Genomic DNA, 26,761 nt, shown 5'->3' on the forward strand with positions numbered 1-26,761 from the left:
GGGATTATGCAGACACCAGTTTATTTAGGTGACCTTGACGTTATTTTCAAGGTCACCACGACACTTTTCACACTTTTAACTCTTGTTCTGGATATCTCATGGAGTTGGACTGTTGTACCCAATGTCATCAAATTTGGTGACAGTTTACATTGGGATATTATACAGACACCAGTTTATTTGGGTGACTTTGACCTTATCTTCAAGGTCACCACGATACTTTGACCGCTTTTTAAAGGCGATATCTCATAAAACATTGCACCCAATGTTTTCAAGTATGTTGACAGCCTACATTGGGTGATTATGCAGACACCAGTCATTTCAGGGATCTTGTATGTGACCCAAAAATAAAAAGTAGTAAATATAGATATTCCATTCTTTAGCGGCGGGGGACATTGCCACATCAGTGGCAAACACTTGTTCTAATGAAAATGACCTGAGAAAAAGTAAACTGAAGTAACAAGTAAAAGGGACTAAAAATAATCATTAACTTTGGTCAGCCCCACTACATCTCCAAGCTAGAGGGGACCCACTGCAATCTCTTCTTGTCTTCCAAGGCAACCATATTAGTGCCAACCTGTTGCATACTACCCCGAAAACGAGCATAAGTAGTTTCCTTTTCTAATATCTGTCAAATGAACAGCCTTTTTTGCCTAAAATCATATTCACAGGATTAAGTTCATCCAACACAAATCACATTTTGATAGTTTAATGCAATGCTGCATAACTATTTTTCCTACAGATCAGTAAATCATCACTTGTGCTAGTAACCCAGGGGGATCCACTTTATCTGTTCACAGTTGTCTTAGTTCTTAACATTTTTATGCATGGTGACTGTCATTTGATGGTGACACTTGATATTTCAGAACAAGATGACCTTACTCGTCAGCTGCAGGCGCTACCCCTGAGGAACGACACCTTCAGAGTGCGGACGTGTAAACAGGAACTAGAGAACAAAATAGCTGAAGTAGAAGAAGCCATTAAGATATTCTCAAGGCCTAAAGTCTTCGTCAAGGATGAATAACAATATACTGTTTATTTGATTGACATTCCGTTGAAGGATTCCTTGCAAGAACAGTGGAAGCACAGGACAAAATCCACCCGGACAAAATCCACCCCAAAATTGCAACCTAGGACAAAATCCACCCCGGACAAAATCCACCCCTAATAAATTCCACCCTAAGAAAAAAAACCTAATGACATGTTTAGTCACAGAAATGAATTTTATTCATATCAGTCATTCATAATCGATAACAAAAAAACCCAAAATACATATGTAAGCACATTTTTGCATATATAAATATGACAACAGCATATGTTTTCACACATTCAGACATATCTATGACTAAACATCTTGCCACATTTCAACAACGCAAGCAACGGCCGACGCCGTGGAGAAAGTCCTCGAGTGTCTTTTCCTTTGCTGCGTAGGTCTTGCACAGACCTTCAAGGCGCTCTTGGAGATGTTTGGTGGTTGTTCTGGTTCTTTTCTTAGGGGAAGAACCCGGTTTGGTGTCTCTCGGGATGTACTGGCCTTCTGCTTCATCTCTGACCGCAACTTGAGGGCCACGGTAGCGCTGGGGTCTGGGGTGTGGCAGTGGTTGGTTGTCAGTACTTTATTCTTCACTTCCATGTCTGTGGTCACTGAACCCTTGCAAGACAGCGGTTTCCGTTGGGAACACTCCCACCTAATTGTTGACTTGCTCTCTTTCTTCTCAAACTCATTAAAAAGTATGTTCTATCAAAACATGAGTATAAAGGGCTCCAATCAGGCTTGCAAAAACATCTTAATTCTTTAAGGGGATTATGTAATGATCAAAGTGTGAGACTTCTTAATGATATATGAAAGAGGATTAAGTAGTGATCAAAATGTGACAAATGGAGTTTAACCTTTAATAGGAACAATTTGAAAATTGCTAAAAGCTATCAAAACCAAATCAGTCAGTCTTAAGGATATGAACAGGAACAGCCAATTAGGTGACAAATGGAAAACCTTTAATGTTTGAAACAACATCAAGGAACAATGCCAATTAGTCTACTAATTGAAATGATATCAAAACAATGCTTATGCAACACAACTTGAACAAAGATCAGGACACACTAAAACTTTTAACAATAGCAATTTGAGAAGGGTGGATTTTGTCCATTTTTTTGGTAAGAAGAGGTGGATTTTGTCCGGGGTGGCAATTTTTGGGTGGATTTTGTCCGGTCACCGGTATTTGGATCCTGTCAAGAGTGAACCCAATGAAACTCTACATTGTACTAAGCCTTTTAGTGATTCCTACAGGGCAAAATTCGAATGTAACCTGTTCAACAACAATCAGTTGAAAAATCCAACTATGAGGTATCTATTTTCTGTCGAAAATGAAGATCTATGGCAGGTTTCTCAAACACTTAAAATCAGAACTGCTTCATAACTCGTATATATATATTATTGGAGAAGAAAAATAACAGGCAGACACACACACTCTTCTTGTAACAATGAGAATTTAGAAACTAGAAATTTAAAAATTAGCGGGCACAAAGAAGATTGTGTGGAACATGAATAGTACACATCATAAGCATAAATGAAGAAAATGACTTTTAATCAGTACTTAAAAATATTAAACTAAGTTATTATTATTATTGGATTTTCTTTAGATGTTTCATTTGTCTAAAGGCTGTGTTTGTAGAGAGTTTGTTTCTTGGTACATGTGCCCTATAATGCCTACAACGGTAATATGTTCACCTATACACAATAGGAGCAATGATGTTTTTAATGTTTTTACAGAAATTTGGTGCAGATGTCTTTTACAGAAGATTGTCAGTATTTAAAAATTTCATGACATCATAATCTGTTTACCCGTTGCTTGAGAGATGTGTATTCATTAATGGGACTTCCAGGGAGTTGGGCTTTAGCTGACATACTGTATCTATCCCGGTCTCATGACATTTGCTATCGTCATATCTGACTGTGCCTAATCTCTGACATACTGGATTTATTGAGTTTTTCTTCATTCTGTGATATTTGTTAACATTGAAAACTCCCAACATTACCATTTCTTGTTTAGTTTTGTATGGCTCACAGGTCTGGATACACACCATGCCATCTAGCTAGTGGATCTCCCACACCATGCCATCTAGCTAGTGGATCTCCCACCCCATGCCATCTAGCTAGTGGATCTCCCACACCATGCCATCTAGCTAGTGGATCTCCCACACCATGGAGCATCTGGCTAGTGGATCTCCCACACCATGCCATCTAGCTAGTGGATCTCCCACCCCATGCCATCTAGCTAGTGGATCTCCCACACCATGCCATCTAGCTAGTGGATCTCCCACCCCATGCCATCTAGCTAGTGGATCTCCCACACCATGCCATCTAGCTAGTGGATCTCCCACACCATGCCATCTAGCTAGTGGATCTCCCACCCCATGCCATCTAGCTAGTGGATCTCCCACACCATAGAGCATCTGGCTACTACAGAGACACTGGCTGTCACTTCACTCTGTCCCACCTGGGGATCAGTTATATCTCTGTGTGTACTGGTACCTGGTGAGCTACTCCTTGACCTGTAAGCATGGAGTGCTTATGACATTAGTAACTTATCATATATATTTATGTAGCTGTCATGTAGTCATTGATTGTAAATAAACCCATTTTCATAGAGGAATTGTAAATAACTTTAGTGCTGGTACTCCACATTTGTGTTTTGTTTCTTCCCTGATGTGGTGGTGGAGTATTAAATATTGGAATAGATGATATCATTGAGAGGACTGAGGTGCTTCAAGAGACATGCTTGTGAGAAGAAGCTGGTTGAGGAATACTAACTTGTGGTTCAGCGTAGATAGTTGTCTAGTGTTCATGATTCTCTGGATAGTTACAAATCCAAGTCACCACTGAAAGTTAAGGAAATCTTACTCAATAGAAAATGTCATGGTTTTCTAAATTTGAGGAATTACACAACTCTGTTTTCTGTCTGACTGTACTTGAATCTTCAGCTGTGTCTTTGAGAGAGGTTACCACTTTGTGTAACACAGGAAGCTTCTTCAGCAACACTGGTCCAATGGTTGGGAACATGACAGCTGTGTCTTTCAGAGAGGTTACCACTTTCTGTAAAACAGGAAGCTTCTTCAGCAACACTGGTCCATTGGTTGGGAACATGACAGCTGTGTCTTTGAGAGAGGTTACCACTTTGTGTAACACAGGAAGCTTCTTCAGCAACACTGGTCCAATGGTTGGGAACATGACAGCTGTGTCTTTGAGAGAGGTTACCACTTTCTGTAAAACAGGAAGCTTCTTCAGCAACACTGGTCCAATGGTTGGGAACATGACAGCTGTGTCTTTGAGAGAGGTTACCACTTTGTATAAAACAGGAAGCTTCTTCAGCAACACTGGTCCAATGGTTGGGAACATGACAGCTGTGTCTTTGAGAGAGGTTACCACTTTGTATAAAACAGGAAGCTTCTTCAGCAACACTGGTCCATTGGTTGGGAACATGACAGCTGTGTCTTTGAGAGAGGTTACCACTTTCTGTAAAACAGGAAGCTTCTTCAGCAACACTGGTCCATTGGTTGGGAACATGACAGCTGTGTCTTTGAGAGAGGTTACCACTTTCTGTAAAACAGGAAGCTTCTTCAGCAACACTGGTCCAATGGTTGGGAACATGACAGCTGTGTCTTTGAGAGAGGTTACCACTTTCTGTAAAACAGGAAGCTTCTTCAGCAACACTGGTCCAATGGTTGGGAACATGACAGCTGTGTCTTTGAGAGAGGTTACCACTTTCTGTAAAACAGGAAGCTTCTTCAGCAACACTGGTCCATTGGTTGGGAACATGACAGCTGTGTCTTTGAGAGAGGTTACCACTTTCTGTAAAACAGGAAGCTTCTTCAGCAACACTGGTCCAATGGTTGGGAACATGACAGCTGTGTCTTTGAGAGAGGTTACCACTTTCTGTAAAACAGGAAGCTTCTTCAGCAACACTGGTCCAATGGTTGGGAACATGACAGCTGTGTCTTTGAGAGAGGTTACCACTTTCTGTAAAACAGGAAGCTTCTTCAGCAACACTGGTCCAATGGTTGGGAACATGACAGCTGTGTCTTTGAGAGAGGTTACCACTTTCTGTAAAACAGGAAGCTTCTTCAGCAACACTGGTCCAATGGTTGGGAACATGACAGCTGTGTCTTTGAGAGAGGTTACCACTTTGTATAAAACAGGAAGCTTCTTCAGCAACACTGGTCCAATGGTTGGGAACATGACAGCTGTGTCTTTGAGAGAGGTTACCACTTTCTGTAAAACAGGAAGCTTCTTCAGCAACACTGGTCCAATGGTTGGGAACATGACAGCTGTGTCTTTGAGAGAGGTTACCACTTTCTGTAAAACAGGAAGCTTCTTCAGCAACACTGGTCCAATGGTTGGGAACATGACAGCTGTGTCTTTGAGAGAGGTTACCACTTTGTGTAACACAGGAAGCTTCTTCAGCAACACTGGTCCAATGGTTGGGAACATGACAGCTGTGTCTTTGAAAACGGTTGCCAATGTGGATAAAACAGAAGATTCTTCAGCAACACTGGTAGATTGGTTGGTAGTGTTGACAACACTGTTCCAACGTCTTTGAGAGTCATTTAGAAGTTTGAGCACTAAGGAAATAACAATACATAATTCAAGCAAGTGATTGAGAACAGTGTTAGAAGCTACACAGAAACACTGCTCCCACTGTAATATTGAAGTTGTTCCAGTTCCAGTCCTACAGACCTTCCCTTCACCTGTAGTATGTGCCATGGTAGACCCTGTAGTAGTAGGTGCTGCTGCCACGTAACGAGTACTGTGATCTCACAACATAGCTGCAAAGCAAACATTGGAGGGAGTTGATATTTATTATCCAAGTGACATGTTGTACTGTTGATGTACAGCTGTATAGATATGTCATCTGAAGCTCCTTCCTTCTAAACACCTCTGTGTGTCTTGTTTCACTAGTGTGTATGTGTTTATATGCATGTTTCACTTTCACTGAGGTTCTTCACCCATGGGTGGTGTTACTGCTCAGCACTATACTTTATGTACACAGACCGTGGTCTGGCAGTTGGTAGACCTCTCATGGTGCCCACTGCCATCAGTTAAATGCAGCTCTTTCCCAGTGACACTGTTCCCAGGCAGCCTTGTGATTGTCTACATCAGAAATGTTGAATAACAAAAATTGCCTTTTGCTCAGATTAAACCTGTTCATGCCTTATGGTGTTGGACGATGTAGTACCCTGGTGGTAGATAGTGTTGGACGATGTAGTACCCTGGTGGTAGATAGTGTTGGACGATGTAGTACCCTGGTGGTAGATAGTGTTGGACGATGTAGTACCCTGGTGGTAGATAGTGTTGGACGATGAAGTACCCTGGTGGTAGATAGTGTGCACAAAAGAGGAGCGGCTGTTTGGCATATTCGTTACCAGTCTCCTTCAACCCTACATACACCAAGTATTTGACTTGTCAAAAGGCCAAGGGGAAGTGACTTGTTATAGCTGTCAGAACTATTATGCTCGGCTTATATAATGTAGCCATTAGTATACAGTTAACTGGGACAAGCAGTTGTTTTTCTCTTCCGGCTTGTGAGGAAATAATTCATCATTATTTAAGTTCTGTGACTGAGTTTGTGCCTTCTCAAGACAAGGCCACATGTGTTTTTCTGTCTCACTTGGCCCTCAATGAGGAACATTCCTTGGCCCATTTCTTTTACACCATCTGAGCCCCGGATCGAGTGTCTAACTCAATTCTGGGCCTTCCTGTTTATGGTGACATGCTCCTCGCCCTCATCACCACACTGTCCGCCCTGCAGGAAGATTGATGAAGATGACAGCTTTGTGGTGTGTGTGTGTGTGTGAGAGACAGAGGGAGAGCATGCACACGTGTGAATCAGTATGTTTTGTGTGCTTCAACACAAAAATAGTTTCAAGTTTCAAATCTTTATTCAGGTTAAAGTCATCTGGCAGCCACTGCACTAATACAAAAATATGTGACAGTGAAACAGTGCCTAGGACTAAAGTACTGCCGGAAATGCTAGAAAAATGCTTTTTGACTTATATTTCTAGCATTTCCGGCAGTACTTTAGTAAGGCTGAAAGGTAAACTTCTCCACAGGTGACTAGTCAAAAACATGAGATTCATGCTAGACATGCTGAAATAGCAACACACAAAATACATTGACTAATGCTGAAAGCATTCATGTAAAGTTATGTATGTTCTTCCAGTACTGCTAGACACACTGCTGTAACTGACTGGATGAACTGTGCAACAACAATGGCTTGACATGAACAATACGTACACACACACACATCCTTGCAACATGCATTTCACATCAACAAGCTGTTCCTGCAAAATGTACAACTGACAGGAACAATGGAGTGAGCTTGCATAGATAAAATGCCCCCCGTCAAGAAGATGGTTTTGCCAATACATTCTGACAGAACCATGTCAACTGCTACAGGAGGTCAATATCAAGTCATACAACCATTTGCTAGATAATATTCAACATTCATTCAAACCATGTGACAGTGACCATGAAAGACTTCATCAACGTTGCATATTTAGGCACTTTTTACAATGGAAGCATATAATACAGGCAGACATGGGTTCACCTGACACAAGTTACTGTGGCTGTCCTACATCAGTTTCCACAGGGTTTTAATGTAACAATGCAAGATTCATATCACATGAGAATGTGTGGTTGCAGCTTAGCTGCTTATTACAGAAACTGTGTTCATACATGTGACCTCACACTTCGCACCTTAATTATAAGCAGCAAAAGAAAATATTTCATAAAATTGTCTACCCTGAACAGGGAGAGTAATAGTTGAGAAAGTGTTGACAAATGTCTTACTTCCGTGTATTACTGTCATACACCATCATACAGGGGTTTTGCTATTTCACTTAAATATTACTTTACAGTAGCACTGTGGATCTGGCAATCTGACAGTGTGCTTGACATATCAGTACTAGGGATGTCCCAGCAATCTGACAGTGTGCTTGACATATCAGTACTAGGGATGTCCCAGCAATCTGACAGTGTGCTTGACATATCAGTACTAGGGATGTCCCAGCAATCTGACAGTGTGCTTGACATATCAGCACTAGGGATGTTCCAGCATTCTGACAGTGTGCTTGACATATCAGTACTAGGGATGTCCCAGCAATCTGACAGTGTGCTTGACATATCAGTACTATGGATGTCCCAGCAATCTGACAGTGTGCTTGACATATCAGTACTAGGGATGTTCCAGCATTCTGACAGTGTGCTTGACATATCAGTACTAGGGATGTCCCAGCAATCTGACAGTGTGCTTGACATATCAGTACTAGGGATGTCCCAGCAATCTGACAGTGTGCTTGACATATCAGCACTAGGGATGTTCCAGCATTCTGACAGTGTGCTTGACATATCAGGACTATGGATGTCCCAGCAATCTGACAGTGTGCTTGACATATCAGTACTAGGGATGTCCCAGCAATCTGACAGTGTGCTTGACATATCAGTACTAGGGATGTTCCAGCAATCTGACAGTGTGCTTGACATATCAGTACTAGGGATGTCCCAGCAATCTGACAGTGTGCTTGACATATCAGTACTATGGATGTCCCAGCAATCTGACAGTGTGCTTGACATATCAGTACTAGGGATGTCCCAGCAATCTGACAGTGTGCTTGACATATCAGTACTAGGGATGTTCCAGCATTCTGACAGTGTGCTTGACATATCAGTACTAGGGATGTCCCAGCAATCTGACAGTGTGCTTGACATATCAGTACTATGGATGTCCCAGCAATCTGACAGTGTGTGCTTGACATATCAGTACTAGGGATGTTCCAGCATTCTGACAGTGTGCTTGACATATCAGTACTAGGGATGTCCCAGCAATCTGACAGTGTGCTTGACATATCAGTACTAGGGATGTCCCAGCAATCTGACAGTGTGACATATGACATATGGATCAGTACAGTAATCTGACGTGTGGTGCTGACATATCAGTACTAGGGATGTCCCAGCAATCTGACAGTGTGCTTGACATATCAGTACTATGGATGTCCCAGCAATCTGACAGTGTGCTTGACATATCAGTACTAGGGATGTCCCAGCAATCTGACAGTGTGCTTGACATATCAGTACTAGGGATGTCCCAGCAATCTGACAGTGTGCTTGACATATCAGTACTATCAGCAATCTGACAGTGTGCTTGGGTACTGTCCCAGCAATCTGACAGCAATTGACATATCAGTACTAGGGATGCTCCAGCAATCTGACAGTGTGCTTGACATATCAGTACTAGGGATGTCCCAGCAATATCAGACTATGGAGTGTGCTTGACATATCAGCACTAGGGATGTTCCAGCATTCTGACAGTGTGCTTGACATATCAGTACTAGGGATGTCCCAGCAATCTGACAGTGTGCTTGACATATCAGTACTAGGGATGTCCCAGCATTCTGACAGTGTGCTTGACATATCAGTACTAGGGATGTCCCAGCATTCTGACAGTGTGCTTGACATATCAGTACTAGGGATGTCCCAGCTTTCTGACAGTGTGCTTGACATATCAGTACTACGGATGTCCCAGCAATCTGACAGTGTGCTTGACATATCAGTACTAGGGATGTCCCAGCAATCTGACAGTGTGCTTGACATATCAGTACTACAGATGTCCCAGCATTCTGACAGTGTGCTTGACATATCAGTACTAGGGATGTTCCAGCATTCTGACAGTGTGCTTCACATATCAGTACTAGGGATGTCCCAGCATTCTGACAGTGTGCTTGACATATCAGCACTAGGGATGTCCCAGCATTCTGACAGTGTGCTTGACATATCAGCACTAGGGATGTCCCAGCAATCTGACAGTGTGCTTGACATATCAGCACTAGGGATGTCCCAGCATTCTGACAGTGTGCTTGACATATCAGCAATGTGGATGTCCCAGCAATCTGACAGTGTGCTTGACATATCATCACTAGGGATGTCCCAGCAATCTGACAGTGTGCTTGACATATCAGCAATGTGGATGTCCCAGCAATCTGACAGTGTGCTTGACATGTCTGCAATGTGGTTGACATATCAGCACTACGGATGTCCCAGCAATCTGACAGTGTGCTTCACATATCAGCACTATGGATGTCCCAGCATTCTGACAGTGTGCTTCACATATCAGCATGGTGCTTGACATTTCAGCAATGTGCTTGACATATCAGCAAATTGGGTGTCCCAATATTTCTTATAATGTGGTTGACATATAAGTAATGTGCTTGACATTTCATCTTGAACTGCAAGTTTTGTACATATTCCTGAAACAAACAACCTTAATCCAAGTCCTTCCAGGATTTTAACAGAACCAATGCCAAGGTATGTTTATAAATAATAAAGCACAAACTCTACAGCAGCGTTAATGTCTAGCTATTGTTTTGAATGAGAATACTGGCAGCAATTCAATACTGTTACATTTAGACCCCAACAAACACCTTCGTTCCTACTTTTCCCTTGTTACATTAATCCTATTTATGGAGTACACGGAATACAGAGACAACTACCCTCATGTACAGTAGTACATGAACTTAGGAGGTAGGTATATTTTCCTGAGGTAATAACAAGTCAATAACTCTTACTTATTTAAGTACAATACTAGTCTCATCAACGATAAAATCAAACTTTACATGCACCACTTTGCATACTTTTTAAATATCAACTTTGCTATCTCGCTTTTTACCAGTACATGAAAAATCCATGGTGCTAGGACTAGCTGACAATAACACATACTGCACAGACAGTAACTCTCTATATCCTTCCTGTCTTCAAAAAACAAAACTACTGAGCGGCAGAGTACTTGAATGTAAGACTCAACAAAACACAGTGAGTGATAAACTTGATAGAGAATAAAGAGATGATATAACATCTTGTACAGTCAGTGAATCACTTGATAGAGAATACAGAGATGATATAACATCTTGTACAGTCAGTGAATCACTTGATAGAGAATAAAGAGATGATATAACATGGTGTCTTGTACAGTCAGTGAATCACTTGATAGAGAATACAGAGATGATATAACATGGTGTCTTGTACAGTCAGTGAATCACTTGATAGAGAATACAGAGATGATATAACATGGTGTCTTGTACAGTCAGTGAATCACTTGATAGAGAAAACAGATGATATAACATGGTGTCTTGTACAGTCAGTGAATAACTTGATAGAGAATACAGATATGATATAACATGGTGTCTTGTACAGGCAGTGAATAACTTGATAGAGAATACAGAGATGATATAACATGGTGTCTTGTACAGGCAGTGCATCACTTGATAGAGAATACAGATATGATATAACATCTTGTACAGTCAGTGAATAACTTGATAGAGAATACAGAGATGATATAACATGGTGTCTTGTACAGTCAGTGAATAACTTGATCAAGAATAGAGATGATATAACATGGTGTCTTGTACAGGCAGTGCATCACTTGTTTTCACATACTTCAGCATTTATGTAGCACACAGACTCAAGAACACTCGCCATATGTTATGGTTCACAGATTTTAGCTGACCAATCAGAATCCATTGTTTGAAGTAGATAAAATGAGGTCTGTATCTTACTACTTTTCATTTTATTTGGATCTGATCTGTCAAATCTGTTTCCATAGATACTTGGTACCACACACCCAAACACAAATACACTTTGTGCAAACATGAGAAGAGGACATCGATGTTGGTGTGAAGAACAACTGACAGTATATGTAGGATATGAATGTCCACCTTGGCTGACTGTAAGAAGGGCAGCCCTTGTTGCAGCATCAGACTTGTGTAACAGTGTTGTAGATGAAGACCCCTCTTCAGGTGATAACTCACATCCACATGACAGGTACACAATGGTATAACTCACATCCACATGACAGGTACACAATGGTATAACTCACATCCACATTACAGGTACACAATGGTATTCCAGTGAAAGGGAAGATTCTACTTGACACTTGATCTCATGGCGTAGCCAGTAACTTGTCATACTTGACCCCTTTATACTGACACAACCTTGACAGACAATTCTCCACATCTCAGCTGATCACACAACTACTTCAAGTCGTCGAGTCAAACATTTTACCAGGTAAGTAATCCAAACCTGACATGTTGGAATCATATAGTTTGTTGGTTTGGCAGCAAGAGAGTGTTGTCAGTGAAATCCACAAGCCACGTTTGTACGCAGTCGGAGGGTGACTCCTGGAGATCCCGGACATGACAGATGTCTGTTGCACACAGGCTTCACTAACTCGCGGAATACAAGCACCAGATGTGACCTCACTTGAGTTTCTTAATGCGGCGTAGCTGGACGTAGGTGAGGAAAAGGAACATGCTGGACATGATGAAGAGGGCAGCCTCCCTCTGCCACAGGTCCCAACCCGTCACGTACGCAATGTCCTGCTGTTCTAGATAGGAGTTCCCGGTCACACTGAAACATGGAGTGTTGAATGTTTGAACCATGTTTTCATGTGGTGAAAAGACCAGAACTGTCAACTGACAAATGAAACAGTCTGAAACAGCTGAGACTTACCAGGTCTGTGTAATGTTCCCCTCAACCTTTTCATCACAGAATTCCTGATCCTTGAGCTCATTGATACAGAGGGCCTGGAACAGAAGACACACACATTGTTACCTCAGCAGCAGCGTCCCATTCCACAGTGCCATTGTAATGCTACATCTGTCACAGGTCTATGTTAAGAGTTACAACTGTCTTAGTGCTACTATCACTTCATGGAACAGTTCTCCGGCTCACAGACACACTGATACAAGCATACATGGTATGAGGATCATGCAAACACACAAATTTTCACAGCATGTTTTCGATCAAATGTTTTGTATTCCCTATTTTTCACTTTTTTGAACGTATATTTACTACTCTCTCTTCCATGTCTGGGAGGGGCATTTTCAAGGAAGATGATGAAGAGTTGTAACTGCTTCTACAGATTACTGGTACTTACATCCAGGCTGAACCTGAAGATGGAGATCCACTTGGCCCAGGTCAGCCACTCCCCAATAGAACCCAGGTTGATGAGCAGCCCACTGAACAACTGCAATGAACCACATGAGATGCACAATACACATACACCCTTTTCAGAAACAATACAGTAAGTTACATGGTATTACCATGAAATCACACAGTGCTGTCTCCAATTCACATGAGTGAGGGGCGGTGGGGTAGCCTAGTGGTTAAAGAGTTGGCTCGTCACGCCAAAGACCCGGGTTCGATTCCCCACATGGGCACAATTTGTTAAGCCCAGTTCTGGTGTCCCCCGCCGTGATATTGCTGGAATATTGCTAAAAGCAGCGTAAAACTAAACTCAGTCAGTCAGTCAGTCAGTCAGTCAGTCAGTGAGTGAGTGAGTGAGTGAGTGAGTGAGGAGTGAGTGAGTGAGCGAGCATGGTACTATGCTGCTTTAATCAATATTCCAGCAAAGTCACAGAAAGGGACACCAGAAATTAGTTTCAAACACCAATGTTGTAACTACAGCATAATGAGTGCACATATAACTCAATACACTACCCCACCGTCCCAGGTTGTGTCATGAAGTCCCATGTACTCACCATCATGAAGACAAAGCAGAGTGAGATGAGGATGTTGGCAACAGCTCGGACCTGGATACTGGCACTGATAGCAAATGCCAGACTTGTGGCGGACAACGTTGTCAGGAAGAGATTCAGGAGGAAGAAGAAGAAATGACTTGCACCATTTTTGAATCCTGAAAAATAAATAGTGTATTGAACACACACACACGCACCTTTCCCTCACACTAAAATAAAATATTAAATAAATGTTCCTCTTTGTTTGAGCACAATAAGTGATAAAGAATTTGTACATATTATCTCCAAAATCTATTTTACAATTAGATGTCATGTAAATTGTCAATAAGATGTCAAATAAATGTCATGTATATTCTGTATATCCAGCTGGGATGGGAAGGGATGTTCATATTCGAGAGAAACAAGGGCATTACCTCACAACACATGAAATGAATTTGACGTAAGTGCTGTCACCCTGCTAAGGTTTCAGAATAGCAAGGGGCACAATGAGATATATAATATTTTCAAATTCTGTGTGTATTCAAGTATAAAACTTCATATAGACTTCACAAAGACACCATTCAGTTTCTAAACTACATTTTCTTATCCAGTGAGCAGAGAGGCTTTATGGCAGCAGTTCCTCAAGCTGATTAAGGAACAACTCTGGTTGCTGATATATGAATGTGTTGGGTAACGTGTTGATGCAGTTGGACTAATAGGCAAGTACCGGCAACAATACTCACCAATGAGCCAGTAGACGACCGAGCTGAACACTGCTGTAGGTACCAGCCTCATGGGTACAAGATCGCAGAAAACTTTTGCCAGGAAGAATGATGACACACGATAGAAGCCACTCACATTTTCATGCCTGATGGAGAGATGAGGGTGTGTTCATTACTTCAAAACTGAGTCGACTTGAACAACAACTGATTTACCAGAGACTTCAGTCTTTTATCAAAAAGATTCTTAAAGTTGAGTGAGTGAGTGAGTGAGTGAGTGAGTGTAATTATACGCCGCACTCAGCAATATTCCAGCGATATGGCGGCGGTCTGTAAATAATCGAGCCTGGACCAGACAATCCAGTGATCAACAGCATGAGCATCGATCTGCGCAATTGGCAACCGATGACTTGTGTCAACCAAGTCAGCGAGCCTGACCACCCTATCCCGTTAGTCGCCTCTTACGACAAGCATAGTCGCCTTTTGTGGCAAGCATGGGTTGCTGAAGACCTATTATACCCCGGATCTTCACGGGTCCTTAAAGTTAAGACAACTGATGATTAACATGACATAAACTCACATAAACATAGATCTCTCACGAAGGAATATTTCTACAGCAGACAGGTTACCAAATATCTGATTCATCACCATGAAGAAAAAGGCACCAACTCTGAAACAAACAACAAAGATGTTCACCTGATGATTGTCGATCTATTCAAGAAAACTAGGCAAGAAGGTTCAGTGTCACACTGTACATATTACACAGCCTAAAGTTCACTGTCACAGGAATAGGGCAAGGTCAACTGAAGCCAACGCACCTGTTCTGTATTCCCGAGGCTGCGGATGTGTCTAGCTGGAAGTACACAGCTCCAACGATGATGGCAAACAACAGCATCATGAACACCTGAAAAACAAGTCACGTCTTCCTTTAATCTGCTTCATTAATAAGCTAAATAGATAAAATAGGACTATACAAAGCATGTATGTAATGTGTCTCACCAGCTTCAGTGTACAGCTGAAGTAAGCATGTTCAGGAACACCAGCTTCAGTGTACAGCTGAAGTGAGTATGTTCAGGAACACCAGTGAGCATGTTCAGGAACACCAGCTTCAGTGTACAGCTGAAGTGAGCATGTTCAGGAACACCAGCTTCAGTGTACAGCTGAAGTGAGCATGTTCAGGAACACCAGCTTCAGTGTACAGCTGAAGTGAGCATGTTCAGGAACACCAGCTTCAGTGTACAGCTGGAGTGAGCATGTTAAGGAACACCAGCTTCAGTGTACAGCTGGATTGAGCATGTTCAGGAACACCAGCTTCAGTGAACAGCTGAAGTGAGCATGTTCAGGAACACCAGCTTCAGTGTACAGCTGAAGTGAGCATGTTCAGGAACACCAGCTTCAGTGTACAGCTGAAGTGAGCATGTTCAGGAACACCAGCTTCAGTGAACAGCTGAAGTGAGCATGTTCAGGAACACCAGCTTCAGTGTACAGCTGAAGTGAGCATGTTCAGGAACACCAGCTTCAGTGAACAGCTGAAGTGAGCATGTTCAGGAACACCAGCTTCAGTGAACAGCTGAAGTGAGCATGTTCAGGAACACCAGCTTCAGTGAACAGCTGAAGTGAGCATGTTCAGGAACACCAGCTTCAGTGAACAGCTGAAGTGAGCATGTTCAGGAACACCAGCTTCAGTGAACAGCTGAAGTGAGCATGTTCAGGAACACCAGCTTCAGTGAACAGCTGAAGTGAACATGTTCAGGAACACCAGCTTCAGTGAACAGCTGAAGTGAGCATGTTCAGGAACACCAGCTTCAGTGTACAGCTGAAGTGAGCATGTTCAGGAACACCAGCTCATGTGTACAGCTGAAGTGAAGCATGTTCAGGAACACCAGCTTCAGTGAACAGCTGAAGTGAGCATGTTCAGGAACACCAGCTTCAGTGTACAGCTGAAGTGAGCATGTTCAGGAACACCAGCTTCAGTGTACAGCTGAAGTGAGCATGTTCAGGAACACCAGCTTCAGCAGTGAAACAGCTGAAGTGAAGCATGTTCAGGAACACCAGCTTCAGTGAACAGCTGAAGTGAGCATGTTCAGGAACACCAGCTTCAGTGAACAGCAGTGAACAGCTGAAGTGAGCATGTTCAGGAACACCAGCTTACAGTGAAGTGAGCATGCAGGAACACCAGCTTCAGTGTACAGCTGATTGAGCATGTTCAGGAACACCAGCTTCAGTGTACAGCTGAAGTGAGCATGTTCAGGAACACCAGCTTCAGTGAACAGCTGAACAGCTGAAGCATGTTCAGGAACACCACTTCAGTGTACAGCTGGATTGAGCATGTTGAACACAGCTCAGTGTACAGTGAAGCATGTTCAGGAATACCAGCTTCAGTGAACAGCTGAAGTGAGCATGTTCAGGAATACCAGCTTCAGTGAACAGCTGAAGTAAGCATGTTCAGGAACACCAGCTTGAGCATGTGACACCAGCAGTGACAGTGAGTGAGCATGTTCAGGAACACCAGCTTCAGTGAACAGCTGAAGTGAGCATGTTCAGGAACACCAGCTTCAGTGAACAGCTGAATCACCAGCATGTTCAGGAATACCAGCTTCAGTGAACAGAACACCAGCTTCAGTGTACAGCTGAAGTAAGCATGTTCAGGAAGCATGTTCAGGAACAGCCAGCTTGAGCATGTTCAGGAACACCAGCAGTGTACAGCTGAAGTAAGCATGTTCAGGAACACCAGCTTCAGTGAACAGCTGAAGTGAGCATGTTCAGGAACACCAGCTTCAGTGAACAGCTGAAGTAAGCATGTTCAGGAATACCAGCTTCAGTGAACAGCTGAAGTGAGCATGTTCAGGAATACCAGCTTCAGTGAACAGCTGAAGTAAGCATGTTCAGGAATACCAGCTTCAGTGAACAGCTGAAGTGAGCATGTTCAGGAATACCAGCTTCAGTGAACAGCTGAAGTAGCATGTTCAGGAGCATCAGGAATACCAGCTTCAGTGAACAGCTGAAGTAAGCATGTTCAGGAATACCAGCTTCAGTGAACAGCTGAAGTGAGAATGTTCAGGAATACCAGCTTCAGTGAACAGCTGAAGTAAGCATGTTCAGGAATACCAGCTTCAGTGAACAGCTGAAGTGAACATGTTCAGGAATCACCAGTTTCAGTGAACAGCTGAAGTGAACATGTTCAGGAACACCAGCTTCAGTGAACAGCTGAAGTGAACATGTTCAGGAACACCAGCTTCAGTGAACAGCTGAAGTGAGCATGTTCAGGAACACCAGCTTTAGTGTACAGCTGAAGTAAGCATGTTCAAGACCACAGGGCTCGATATAGTGCTTTGTTACTTGCACTGGTGGAACCCAACATTAGTCTAACTTGCACCAGCTTCAGTTGAATGTTTATGTTGTAGAAGCAGAAAAGTAGAAAAGTCACATCACATAGAAATATCAGTAGCACAGTCCAAAATATTCCAGTTGATCTGAACTTCATAATAAATGAACATGGGATTTACCAGCACAAGATAATGGAAACATTTTCAATCATGTACAGACTTATTTTTGTCCTACAAAACAATTTATGTAAGCTGATTGTTCTCTTGTCTTTCCTGTTCTTCTCTTACCCACCCTTCAGGTCACATCCAACACAGTTGTAATTCTGGGATATGTTCTAAGCTGGAGAACTTGCATTCAGTCCTATTCAGTTTTGTCGGAATGTGTTTCAAACGAATGTAGGAACTCTAATGACCTTGGCTAGTAACACAGTCTCCTCTACATATCTTCACTCAGGAGTTACATGTTTCTGAAACATTTGGGGCTGAGAAGTGTTGATCACCATGTTAAGTACTGAAGGCAAGTAGTGATAGGGATCAAATCAAATGACAGATCCTCAAGAAAAAATGTGTTCCATTTAACAGGGTATTGTCATCACGTTTAACTCACCTGCATCATGGCTGCGTGTGGATTCCTGAGAATATTCCGTAATGTTCGACCAGCTACAACAACAAACTGAAAAGAAAATATTTCATGAAGCTTTCTGATGTTTTGTTGATCCATAAATGTGGTGTATAATATATTCTGGTTATGTGATCTCATATCCACAGTTACACTTGTAAACATGATATGAATCATTCGTAACTACTCGCGTCATTCCGGCAAGCCGGATGGCGTCTCCTACCTCTCTCGTGGCCATGTTTACGACTGGGCCCTGTCTAAGCGCAAACGGGCATGGGGATGAAAATAGTCAAATACTACTACAAAGGAAAGATAACTCTGAAATTACAAACATTGCTCATATAATATCCTATATCCCGTGGGCAAAAGAGCAATACAGTCATTCTGTTTGTAAACATGTTTCAGTGTTTAAAGTTTCTGATCCTTTAGCTCAAAGTTTATATGTTTAAATCGTGCTTTGCATAGTTTAGCGAAGTTTCAAAGTTCATTTTCATGCTTCGAAATGCATTTTACTACGTGCGATTTGATTGGTTTGCCACGATTCTTGGCAATAATGGCATATGATAGGGGTACGAGTCTTCTTGTAGGTCACGGAAAGAGGCGAGTAGTTAAGAATGGATATGAAAGTATGGGCAAGAGTTGTCTCCCTGTACCTGTTGCAGGAATGAGGTTGCATACTCCACTCTCTCCATGCGGACAACGCCACCATTCTCAGACTCCTCCTTGAACTGGTTGTAGACTGGCTGCACCTCCATCATCAACCTAGCAACACCAAGTACAGGTTTAAATGACAACACCAACCACTAGCCAGGACAAGCCAGGATAAGCCAGGACACACTTCTCGGATTGATGATTGGTTAGAAAATTCAACACTCATACAAAACTTACCCCATAAATTGATAAATTTTTGTAATGCTAAAAATACAACACAAGCAGTACCATAAACCACTCTACGGTGTTTTCAAGGTATTTCAAACAGTTATAAGGCATTTTTGGATGAAGGGAGGCGATACTGGCCTCAATACACTTGTACCATGACATGCAATAGAAGAATACATTCTACTATTTGGGAGACAAGCCTTTATCAGCAAAACCACACATTACTTACTCTTTATGCCATTTGGATTTTATGAAGCCTTCAGCTAGGGTCTGGTTGACAGTCACCTCTTCTGTAAACAAGAAATAGTCAGAAGAATTAAGATATTGAAAATTTTAACTATAAATTGTATATTTATATACTTATCCTATCTCACGACTTGCACCTCTCTCTCTTCTTTCGACCATGAGTGGAAACGAATTAAAACTTTGCTCCAAGGCCTACCTTGCCCCTCTCCCGTGCTGTGCGTGCCTTCCTGTCTCAGTCGTGCTCACTAGTCCATGACAGCACGAGGCATGCGCAGTCCTCACCCACGTGATCACCTCACATACTCATTCTCGATCTTGGAGCCATAAAAGGACAAAACCGGAACGGTGGTAATCTATGTAGTGGGGAGGTAGGGAGGGACTTTATCTCGTGAGATAGGATAAGTATATGAATATACAATTTATAGTTAAAATTTTCAAATTTTTAAACTTATCCTATCTCACGACTTGCACTTATCCCACGGTAGGAAGGTGGGTCATAGATTACCCGAAATTCAAGCGATAACAGCTAAGTGTTATGCCCAAACAACCGTGGGAAGCAACTACAAGGTAGGCCAATAACTACCAAGTTACTACGTCTGCGAGGGTTAGTGCGAACCCATTGACTTACTAAGCACAATTGCTCCCAGGGACCGAGATTCGAGCAATGTGGTGTTCAGTCACTACCTTCACAAAGTGAAAGGACGTGAGCTTAACGAGTGTAATCAGTCGCGATCGCCACGATTTCCAAGGTACCCCGCAATAAAAGTCTAACGACTAGTATCGGGCCAGCCCTGCTTGAAACAATCCCCACAGACACCGCCCCGAGGGAGGGTGAAAGAGAAATTGAATCGGTAAAACTCACAATTTTAACGTTCAGTACCACAACATCATCTTATGACTTCCACTACTTACCACAGTAAGATCACATAGATGTGTATAGGCACTTAGGAGCATGAACGCTACGAAGTGTAACACTTGGGGAAAGACTCACTTCACTGACTTAATTACTCCGTGGAGCAGAGGACAGTAAGTGAGGTGGCGACTCTCTGTAGTCTCAAACAAATGAGAGGAGAAATCTAAATCCCGGAAGAAATAAAGACGGAAATCAGAAAAAGTTTTTCAGATTTATTCAGATTGTACACAAGCAGACACGATCGCGACTTGGGATCAACTGCACATGTCTGTGATGTTGTGTCGCTGATAACTGCTGGGCAAGGACGAGTGGTCTAAACTGATGTTGGTCTTGAATATCCGTCACCGACACATCTCTGAGGTAATGAGATGAAAAAACTGTGTCAGTTCGCCAAAAACAATCCTCCATTATGGCAGTTAACGAGCAGTTGCTATGCAACGCCATGAGAAGCCAATGCCCTGGTTTCATGAGGGTTGACTGCCGTAGGTGGTGGCAAAACCGTCAAAGTGTAGGCTCGTAGCATTGTAGCTCGTAGCCAATATGAGAGTGTTGTGCGAGAGACTTCCGCCTTGGAAGCAGTAGACAAGGGTACAAACAGTCTCTTACGCGACGACGGCGGCTCTTCGCGATGCTTTAAAGGTGCGCTTCTGAAGTGTAACACTTCGGGAATGACTCACTTCACTGACGTAATTACTCCGTGGAGCAAGGGACAGTAAGTGAGGTGGCGACCCTCAAAAGCGTCTCAAAAGCGAGACCCATGCGATGGTCAATTCGAACCCATTGACTTACTAAACACAAGTGCTCTAGGGACCGGGATTCCCGAGCAATGTGGTGTTCAGTCACTACCTTCATGAAAGTGAAAGGACGCAGCTTAGCGAGTGTAAACAGTCGATTAAACCACGATTTCCAAGGTCTGACGACCAGTATCGGGCCAGCCCCCTGCTTCGACACAACCCCCACAGACACCGTCCCGTGGAGGGTGAAAGGGTAATTGAATCGGAAACTCACAAGTCCCAGAAGAATCGAAGACACAAATCAGAAATAAAATTCAGAATTTTATTCAGATTGTACACAAAGCAGAAACGATCGCAACTGGTGATCATCTGCGCTGAAGCTGATGGTTGTCCCGAGTGCCGAACAGGCGATAATGACAATGCTGAATTCCAATTCGTTGTGATGAAGGGCCCTTCTCCTGATGACCACTGCTAGGCCACTTGATGGAGAAAGTGAGCGCCGCCCCAGCTTGCAAGATGTGCCAACGAATAGGTGTTGAGTCGGTATGAAGGGCACCCTAGAGACTCCAACACAAACATTCCACTTGTTGAGCCACCAACGAAAGACTGAATGTAGTTGTGCGGGAAGACGAATCAACTCCCTGGGGTTGTCGTCCCCGATGTATGGGCACAGAACCATCTGAAGAGGGCAAGCTGCAGCTGGCCCCTGTCAGTCAGCACTTGTGCCGACGCCAACCACCCTAGTAACTTCTGCCACTGGCGAAAAGGTGTGGGTTGGACCAACACTAGTGGTGCGTTGCACTGAATCTTGTCCCACCTCTCCTGGGGCACAAACATCATGACCTGGCGTGTTGAATATTGTCCCAATAAGAAGAAACAGCGGGGTCGGTGTTACCCCTGATTGCTCCGAATTTAGCAGCCATCCTAATTGCGTGAGCAACTTGATGATGAACTGTCTGTGGAAAGGAAGGACGACTGGATCCTGCTGGGCTTGAACACAGTCGTCGATATTGTTGTCAATTGTCACGCTTCGACAATGCAGGTGGCTGGTTATCAGAATGGGTATCTGAGTAAAAAACCACGGGGGCTGTGCATATGCCCATACAGCAGGATCCTCCACTGGTATCAATGACGCCCCATAAAAGTAAATCGAAGATACTTCCGATAGTCTGGATGTATCCGGATGTGAAGGTAGGCGTCTCACAGGTCGAGGGACTGACTGACTGACTGAGTTTAGTTTTACACCGCCTTTAGCAATAATCCAGCAAGATCACGGCGGGGGGCACCAGAAATGGGCTGAACACATTGTGCCCATGTGGGGATCGAACCGGGTCTTGGGTGACGAGTCAACACTTTAACCACCGGCCATAGGTCGAGGAAATGAGAGGTCTAACCACTCTTGCCTCTGACCAAAAGATATCTCCTGATATAAGAACGTTCAATAAGTCGAGCAACTACGTCAGTTCTGACGGAGTGCTCAATGTAGTATGTTCGGCGCATGGAGATTGTCAGTCAATCTACAGGAACGTTCACATTATAAACAAATTGTAGAAATTCGTAGGATCGGTGACCTCAGGAACGTTTCTTTTGGCCCAACAAAATAATGGTGCGCCAGGTGGCATGATATAGGTAGTAGATCGCTGCCTGGTGACAATCCTTGCATAATGCAGTGACCTCTGAACTCAGTGCTTGACTAGGCAAACCGTTCACGGGTGTTTCTGTCCGTCACCCTCAATAAGCAGTCTCTCTCGACTGGCTGTCAAAATCCGACACAGTCACTCTTACCGGGAATGGCAGCGTTCGTTGTTACTTGCATTTATAGGCTGGACTTGGTATCCGATTCGTGGGACCAAGAGAATTCTGCAAGGGCACTTCATAGTCACTCTAATCATCAAAATTCCAGTAAACAAACAGTAGTCCGCCATTTGCAAACGTTACACACGAGTGACAAAAAATACGGACAACATGGTCTTTGGTTAACCGGGCGAGTCGCAACCCATAAATTTTCGGGCTGAGCTATGCTGGCTATTTGACAAAACATTGCGGTACCATGCGCTAAGAACTTCATCCATTTGTTATCTGTCCAGAAACTTGCTTATCATGTAAAACAAAGGGAGCTGAAGATGACGAGCCGTCTGCAACAATTGCACCCAGGGATACACAAACACGCTGTTACCAGTAGTCTGTAGTAACAAGACTCATCGGAGCGTCAGAGTATTCCTGGCTCATAGCGTATCTAGTTATGCCATATCGGTGGTTGCAGAACTGATATCTACACCAAAGGGTAGAATCGTTGAACCGAATCATTCATCAAAAGTGAAGATCGGATGGTAGATTAAATCTGGAATGAGATGAGCCCGGTCACGGAGGACTCTTGAGAACTGGGATCGTCAGGCGTCAAGTGCCGGCGTGATATCTCTAGATGACTGCGCTACTAACAACACATGTAAATCAAATCGGCAAGGTGAAGCACATAGCTACTACCTCTGTACATTGATCTTGAACGGCCAGGTGATCTGGTTCGACGATAGGGAGCTTTCGACCTGGTGAAACGATCATGAGCCGGCTGGTAAATCAGTTCAGGGTGGTGAGCGGAAAGTTGGCGTGATCTGAATCAGTCCGATATGATCTGAATCGTGACTGATCTGGATCGGTTCGGTAATCCGAAACGGTTAAATGATCTCAGCTGATTGAGAGATCTAGAACGCTCAGATGAACCAGTGAGGCGAGGTGAAATGTTCCGGCCGAGGTGAATCGTTTCGGTGCTGTGAATTGAATCGATGATGTGAACTGTTTCGGCGATAAGAAACAGTCTTAATATTATGGCAAACTGAGTCAATGTCGTATTCACATACGGCGTGGCGAAACGGTTCGGTCTGGTGAATCCATTCGTGTATGGCGAACCGATTCGGTGTGGTGAATCGGTTCGGTCTGGTGAATCCATTTGGTATGGCGAACCGATTCGGCGTGGTGAACCGGTTCGGCAATTTGATGGTACGGTCTGGTGAAACCATTCGGTATGGCGAGCCGATTCGGTGTGGTGAATCCATTCGGTATGGCGAACCGAGTCGGTGTGGTGAATCCATTCGGTATGGCGAACCGATTGGGTGTGGTGAATCCATTCGGTATGGCGAAACGGTTCGGTCTGGTGAATCCATTCGGTATGGCGAACCGATTGGGTGTGGTGAATCGGTTCGGCGATTTGACGATGTAGATCGGATGTGTGAGTCAACTGGCAACACAGAGCGTTTTGATGAGGCGGAACCTCGAGAAGACATCTAATGATGCGCCCATAAAATTATCACCGTCCGACATGGGAAACTGTGGACGACGAGCAGTTAATACCGGTCGTTAAAAACCGGGGTTTGTCGGGTGATCAACTGTTGAAGTGTAACGAGCTCTGTCTGCCAGCCATCGGGAGCAAGTATGTCTACATGCTCTAAAAAACGTCTTTAATAAGGGAGCACATTCCCGACAACGTTTGCTCCAGGAACATGAAGATTGGGGATCCGAGGAAGTAAATCTTGTTACAGTGTGCGCAAAATTACGCTACTGAGTCTAGACTGACAAGACGGGATATCCTGATTCACCTGAAGTGAATGAGACCGACTACGAGAATCACTCTGACGAAAACACACCGTACGGCTAGGTGAACCGGATCAAAATGGCCAACCACCTCGACCAGGCGAGACTGAACGACTACGGGAATCAAAACGCTGATGGTGTGTCGAACTGAAACCTATGTTGAGGTGAACTGAGTCGGGAATGTGAACCCGTTCGTCCTGGTGAACCCCTTCGAGTACGTGAATCAGTTCGGTCAGGTGAACCCATTTCATTACGTGAATCAGTTCGGTCAGGTGAACCCATTCGAAGATGTACTGGTGAGCCGGTTCGGCCTGGTGAGCCGGTTCGGCTGTGTGAGCCGGCTCGGCTGTGTGAGCCGGCTCGGCCATGTGAGCCGGTTCGGCAGGGTGAGCCGGTTCGGCGGGATGAGCAGGCTCGGGAAAGTGAACGAGACCTAGAACAACTCCTCCCAGCCGTGGAAATAGGAGAGCGGGTACGTTCCAACCGCGCCGATCCCCGCTTCAACGATGAATGCTTAGAAGTTCTCGAAGTCTGTGATCGTTCCGAAGAAGCAGACCTACGAGATAATGTAGATCGCAGGTCTGGCGTAGAAGAAATATCGGTCATTACCACCCTGGTACGCTCATGAGAACTTAAACTGGGTGAGGGAAGCTCCCCTAAAAGCCTTCTAACGTTCTCAGATAAATAGGAATCCGACGAAGCGTCCATAAAATCTTCGTCAGGAGAGACGGGCGATTGAGAACGGTGAGCAGTGAGGGTGGGGCGATCTAAGCATTGTTTCTTAGCGGGAGATGGACCAGACCCCGCAGAATTAGTCCTAGCCCTATCTGCCAAACGTCTGGCACAAGCACGTTTGTAAAATTTACACGCCTCATTAGACAGACCTGAACACTTCGGACAGCGTGTGTCCCAGTCACAAACACCCACATAATCAACACACGATGTGTGTGGGTCCCATGCTGAAATTACTTTATTACAACGGGCAAAACATCCGTTTACTGGCCTGAACAGGCTTAACCATTTTGAGCAAATCTCAGACGAAGATGGAGCGACAAGAAAGAGAAATGAGTATGTGAGGTGATCACGTGGGTGAGGACTGCGCATGCCTTGTGCTGTCATGGACTAGTGAGCACGACTGACACAGGAAGGCACGCACAGCACGGGAGAGGGGCAAGGTAGGCCTTGGAGCAAAGTTTTAATTCGTTTCCACTCATGGTCGAAAGAAGAGAGAGAGGTGCAAGTCGTGAGATAGGATAAGTTTAGAAATTTATAAGTCTGCTGTAACAAAACACTGACATCATTGCCTAAAGCATGATAAATAAAGGAAGTGAAAAGACTTGCATGAGTTTACTTGACCACAAGTTTAAATTTGATTTAAGGCCTGAGATATGCTCCAGTACATTCCTCCTGTTCCTATGTGCAGCCGTGGAGCCAGTCTGAGGCTGTAGGTACTTCACCCCCACAACACCAGACTTGGTGGCACCTGCATTGCCTCAGTCTTCCTCCAACAGTAAATTGACATGCCAGGGCATGAATGACATACTGCTCAATGCAGCATAAACACAAATCACTAACTGTGTATGTAGAGACTTACAGCTCTTTCAAGGACTTATCAATGTTTCAAATATGAAGTGAGATGTAAATCATGTTTTGTACTACCAGTCCTACAATTCACACTCACTCAGACTGTATGTACAAGTGGATGATACAAACCGTGGTGACAATAATCAGTTCCCCACGGAATTAGTTCCACCCAGAACAAATATTACCAGTGTATATATGCACCACAGAAAAATGTGCCTAATAATAGTTCTTTCGAGGGCGTCATTCCCCAAGAGAATAATGTATATGATGTATATTCGTTACCTTTTACTTCCTTGTTTTCCACTGACAGCAAACACGCAGCATCACCGTTGATGACATCGAGGAAGAAGTCCGGAGGGTTGTTGTGTTCCTCACAGATGTAACCTGGCAACAGACAAACATTGAAGGCACACTGATCACTTTATTATTTAGTAATATTGGTAGATATGCAGCTACAACTAACCACTGAAACAGCAACAATACTACACTGTCAGGGAACAGACATGAAAACACAGAGTCTTGGCAGGTATTGAAATAAAACCAAAATAGGTGTTGTCATGGTTACAGTGAATGGAACACTTGGTGTTGTCATTGTT

General features: G+C 43.6%; 2 protein-coding genes across 7 annotated transcripts in view; one reads left to right on the forward strand and one right to left on the reverse strand.

Annotated features, from left to right (window-relative positions):
• The window catches only part of LOC124288878 (enkurin domain-containing protein 1-like), a 25,053-nt gene extending 22,318 nt beyond the window's left edge, over positions 1-2,735 (forward strand). For all 5 annotated transcript variants that reach the window (XM_046725452.1, XM_046725453.1, XM_046725455.1 and 2 more), the window contains exons 7-8: positions 864-1,083; positions 2,208-2,735. In XM_046725452.1, coding sequence (XP_046581408.1) covers positions 864-1,021 — 158 coding nt within the window. In that variant the 3' untranslated portion in view covers positions 1,022-1,083; positions 2,208-2,735. The remainder of the gene's footprint in view (positions 1-863; positions 1,084-2,207) is intronic.
• Positions 2,736-9,321: 6,586 nt separating this feature from the next.
• LOC124288871 (broad substrate specificity ATP-binding cassette transporter ABCG2-like) overlaps positions 9,322-26,761 on the reverse strand; it is a 33,508-nt gene continuing 16,068 nt past the window's right edge. For both annotated transcript variants that reach the window (XM_046725444.1, XM_046725442.1), the window contains exons 8-18: positions 26,448-26,549; positions 19,333-19,393; positions 18,878-18,986; positions 18,213-18,278; positions 15,098-15,183; positions 14,860-14,949; positions 14,304-14,428; positions 13,585-13,739; positions 12,981-13,070; positions 12,554-12,627; positions 9,322-12,451 (exon numbers count right to left, since the gene is read on the reverse strand). In XM_046725444.1, the coding sequence (XP_046581400.1) occupies positions 12,301-12,451; positions 12,554-12,627; positions 12,981-13,070; positions 13,585-13,739; positions 14,304-14,428; positions 14,860-14,949; positions 15,098-15,183; positions 18,213-18,278; positions 18,878-18,986; positions 19,333-19,393; positions 26,448-26,549 (1,109 nt within the window). In that variant the 3' untranslated portion in view covers positions 9,322-12,300. The remainder of the gene's footprint in view (positions 12,452-12,553; positions 12,628-12,980; positions 13,071-13,584; positions 13,740-14,303; positions 14,429-14,859; positions 14,950-15,097; positions 15,184-18,212; positions 18,279-18,877; positions 18,987-19,332; positions 19,394-26,447; positions 26,550-26,761) is intronic.

Source organism: Haliotis rubra, unplaced genomic scaffold (assembly GCF_003918875.1).
Source record: "Haliotis rubra isolate DU_JTF1 unplaced genomic scaffold, ASM391887v1 Scf428, whole genome shotgun sequence".
Lineage (NCBI taxonomy): Eukaryota > Metazoa > Mollusca > Gastropoda > Lepetellida > Haliotidae > Haliotis > Haliotis rubra.